The sequence below is a fragment of the Carcharodon carcharias genome, chromosome 1 (genome assembly GCF_017639515.1).
Source record: "Carcharodon carcharias isolate sCarCar2 chromosome 1, sCarCar2.pri, whole genome shotgun sequence".
In the NCBI taxonomy this organism is placed as follows: Eukaryota; Metazoa; Chordata; class Chondrichthyes; order Lamniformes; family Lamnidae; genus Carcharodon; species Carcharodon carcharias.
Window position 1 is genome coordinate 258,877,907 of NC_054467.1, and position 3,533 is coordinate 258,881,439.

At 45.1% G+C, this 3,533-nt stretch overlaps 1 protein-coding gene across 1 annotated transcript in view; it reads right to left on the minus strand.

Annotated features, from left to right (window-relative positions):
* Positions 1-217: 217 nt before the first annotated feature.
* emx1 (empty spiracles homeobox 1) overlaps positions 218-3,533 on the minus strand; it is a 344,720-nt gene continuing 341,404 nt past the window's right edge. Inside the window, exon 3 of the mRNA XM_041197362.1 lies at positions 218-385. Coding sequence (XP_041053296.1) covers positions 218-385 — 168 coding nt within the window. The remainder of the gene's footprint in view (positions 386-3,533) is intronic.

Below are 3,533 nucleotides of genomic sequence, written 5' to 3' on the forward strand. Positions count from 1 at the left end.
AAGTGCATTTTTCTTTCCCGATTCAGTCTCCGCGAAGTCTTGTCCAAGGCCTTTGATGATTGTCGATGTGTTGTTCTCCAAACTGTTCTGAAGCTTTTCCCATCCTCCTCACACTGGGTGGAAATGTCTGTGCTCTCACATAGACTCTTTCATTGTCCCTCCCTCCGTCCCTTCTCCCACCAACCTCCCCCCCACCCCCCTCGCCCGCCCTCCCTCACTAATCCTCTGAGGTGACATCAATGTCCTCAGGGCTGGACTGCTTTGTCGCCAACCTCCACCGGTTGACGTGATGTGAGCCTTTCTTTTTTTGCTGGGATTCGGGTCCCTCTTCCTCCAACTTCTGACGCTTGTATTTCGTTCTCCTGTTTTGGAACCACACCTTCACCTGCAAAAAACAAAACAAGGCAAGGAAATTAGCCTGGGCCGATACGTGGCAAATAACATTGGCGCCACGCAAGTGTCAGAGAGAATCAAACCATCACCCAACCAGAGAGAATCAAACCATCACCCCTTAACATTCAATGCCATTACCATCACTGAACACCCCCACCATCAACATCCTGGGGGGTTACCATTGACCAGAAACTGAACTGGACCAGCCATATAAATACTGTGTCTACAAGAGCAGGTCAGAGGCTAGGATTCTTGCACCTGATAACTCACTTCCTGACTCCCCAAAGCCTGTCCACCATCCACAAAGCACAAGTCAGGAGTGTGATGGAATACTCCCCACTTGCCTGGATGAGTGCAGCTCCCACAACACTCAAGAAGCTCAACTCCATCCAGGACAAAGCAGCCCACATGATTGGCACCCCATACACCAGCCTAAACACTCACTCCTTCCACCATCAATGCACAGTGGCAGCAATATGTACCATCTACGAGATGCACTGCAGCAACATGCCATGGCTCTTTTGACAGCACCATCCAAACTTGTGACCTCTACCATCTGGAAGGATGAGGGCAACAGATGCATGGGAACACCACCACCTGCAAGTTCCCCTCCAAAATCTTGGAACTCCCCTAACAGCACTATGGGTGCATCTACACCACATGGACTGCAGCGGTTCAAGAAGGTGATTCACCACCACCTTCTCAAGGGCAATTAGGGATGGGCAACTAATGCTGGCCCAGCCAGCGAAGCCCACATCTCACACTAGAAAAATTTAATGACAGAGACAGAACAGCAGCGTGAAACATTTAAAACAGTGACCAATAGAGTCGAGGAATGTATTTCCAACTAAAGAACAGGCGCAAACTACTCAGTAATGACACACGTTGGATGATTAAAGAAATTGAATCTAAAGAAAAGGGACACACTAACCACATAGACAACAAAGGAGAGAGGAGGATAAGAGGGAGTATGAGAATGTTAGGAAGAAAATCAAAAAAACAGCAGGAAGGGAAAGAAAAATTCCAAATTAAATACAAAAATAAATTGTATTCTACCAACAGGTCAATAACAAAAGCAAAATTTTCTACAAATACGTGAACAACGAAAAACAATGGATAAGGAGTAAACACAATAAACATTACAGGTAATGACAATAAAATGGCAGAAACATTAAGTAATTGGTTTGCCTTGGTATTTACAAGGACAATTAACATGATGGATATGACATTAGGCCAGCATTTGTTACCCATTCTTAATCGACCTTGGACTGAGTGGATTGCTAGGCCATTTCAGAGGGCATTTAAGAGTCAACCACATTACTGTGGGTCTGGAGTCACATGTAGGTCAGACTGGGTAAGGACAGCAGATTTCCTTCCCTAAAGAGCCAGAAGGGTTTTTACAACAATCGACTATGGTTTCATGGTCTTTTTTTTTATTCTTTCATGGCCGTCACTAACTGGGCCAGCATTTATTGCCCATCCCTAGTTGCCCTTGAGAAGGTGGTGGTGAGCTGCCTTCTTGAGCCGCTGCAGTCCATGTTGTGTAGGTACACTCACAGTGCTGTTAGGGAGGGTGTTCCAGGATTTTGGCCCAATGACAGTGAAGGAACAGCGATGTATTTCCAAGTCAGGATGGTGAGTGATTTGGAGGGGAGCTTTCAGGTGCTGGTGTTCCCATGCACCATTGAGGATGGGGATATTAATGGAGCATCTTCCTCCTGTTAGTTGTTTAATTGTTCATTCCTGACTGGATGTAGCAGGACTGCAGAGCTTTGATCTGATCTGTTGGTTGTGGGATCGCTTAGTTCTGTCTGTAACATGCTGTTTCTACTGTTTAGCTTACGTGGATAGTTGTAGCTTCTCTAGTCTGGCACCTCGTTTATGATTTTGAACACATCTATCAAATCTTCTCTGAACCTTCTACTCTCTAAGGAGAACAAACACAACTTCTTCAGCCTCTCCGCGTAACTGAAGTCTCTCATCCGTGGCATTAATCTAGTAAATCTCTTCTGTGCCTTCATCAACATGTGGGAAACTGATAGCATAGTGGTTAATGTCACTGGACGAGTAGTCCAGAGACCCAGGCTAATCCACCATAGCAGCTGGTGGAATCTAAACTCAGTTAGTAAAAACCTGGAAACCAGTCTTAATGATGGTGGCCTTAAAACTATCATCAATTTTTGTAAAAACCCATCTGGCTCACTAATATCCTTCTGGGAAGGAAATCTGCTGTCCTTACCTGGTCTGGCCTACATGTGACTCCAGACCCACAGCAATGTGGTTGACTCTTAACTGCTGTCAGAAATGGCCTAGCAAGACACTCAGTTCAAGGGCAGTTAGGGATGGACAACAAATCCATGCCTTGCCATCCCATGAAAGGATTTTTAAAAAAGGTCTTAACCTCCTTCCCAAAGTGTGATGCCAAAGGTTGAACACAGTTTGCCAGCTGAGGAGTAACCAGTGTTTTGTAAAGTTGCACGATAACTTCCTTGGTTTTATACTCACTAATGAAGTCAAAGATCTCTTTTGTTTTTTCAACAGCCTTCTCAACCTGCCCTGTCATAGATTGGTGCTCATACACCCACAGCTCTCTGTTTTTACAGCCTCTTTACGCGAGTTTGTGTGTGTGTGTGTGTAAGTGCATGTCTGTGTGGGTGTGTGTGTGTGTGTAAGTGCATTTCTGTGTGGGTGTGTGTGTGTGTGTGTGTGTGTGCCCGAGTGTGTATATGCATGTGTGTGTCTGTGTGTGTGTGTATGTGAATATGTGTGTGTGGATATCTGTGAATGTGTGTGTATATGTGCAAGTGTGTGTATATGTGTGTGTGTATGCGTGGATATGTGTGTGTGGATATATGCGTGTGTATATGTATGTGTATATGTGTGTGTGTGGATATATGCGTGTGTATATGTGTGTGTGTATATGTGTATGTGTGTATGTACGTGTGTGTGTATGTACGTGTGTGTGCGGATGTGTGTGTGTGTGGATATGTGTGCGTATAGGTATATGTGTGTGTGTGTGTGTGAGTGTTGTAATGAAATCTGATACTTGTTTTAAGCTGACTTTGTAAGTCTCAGTTCAGGAACTGCAGTTCCCAGCGGGTCTCGGGCTTCCACACAGGTGCCGGTCAGGAAATGGCAGC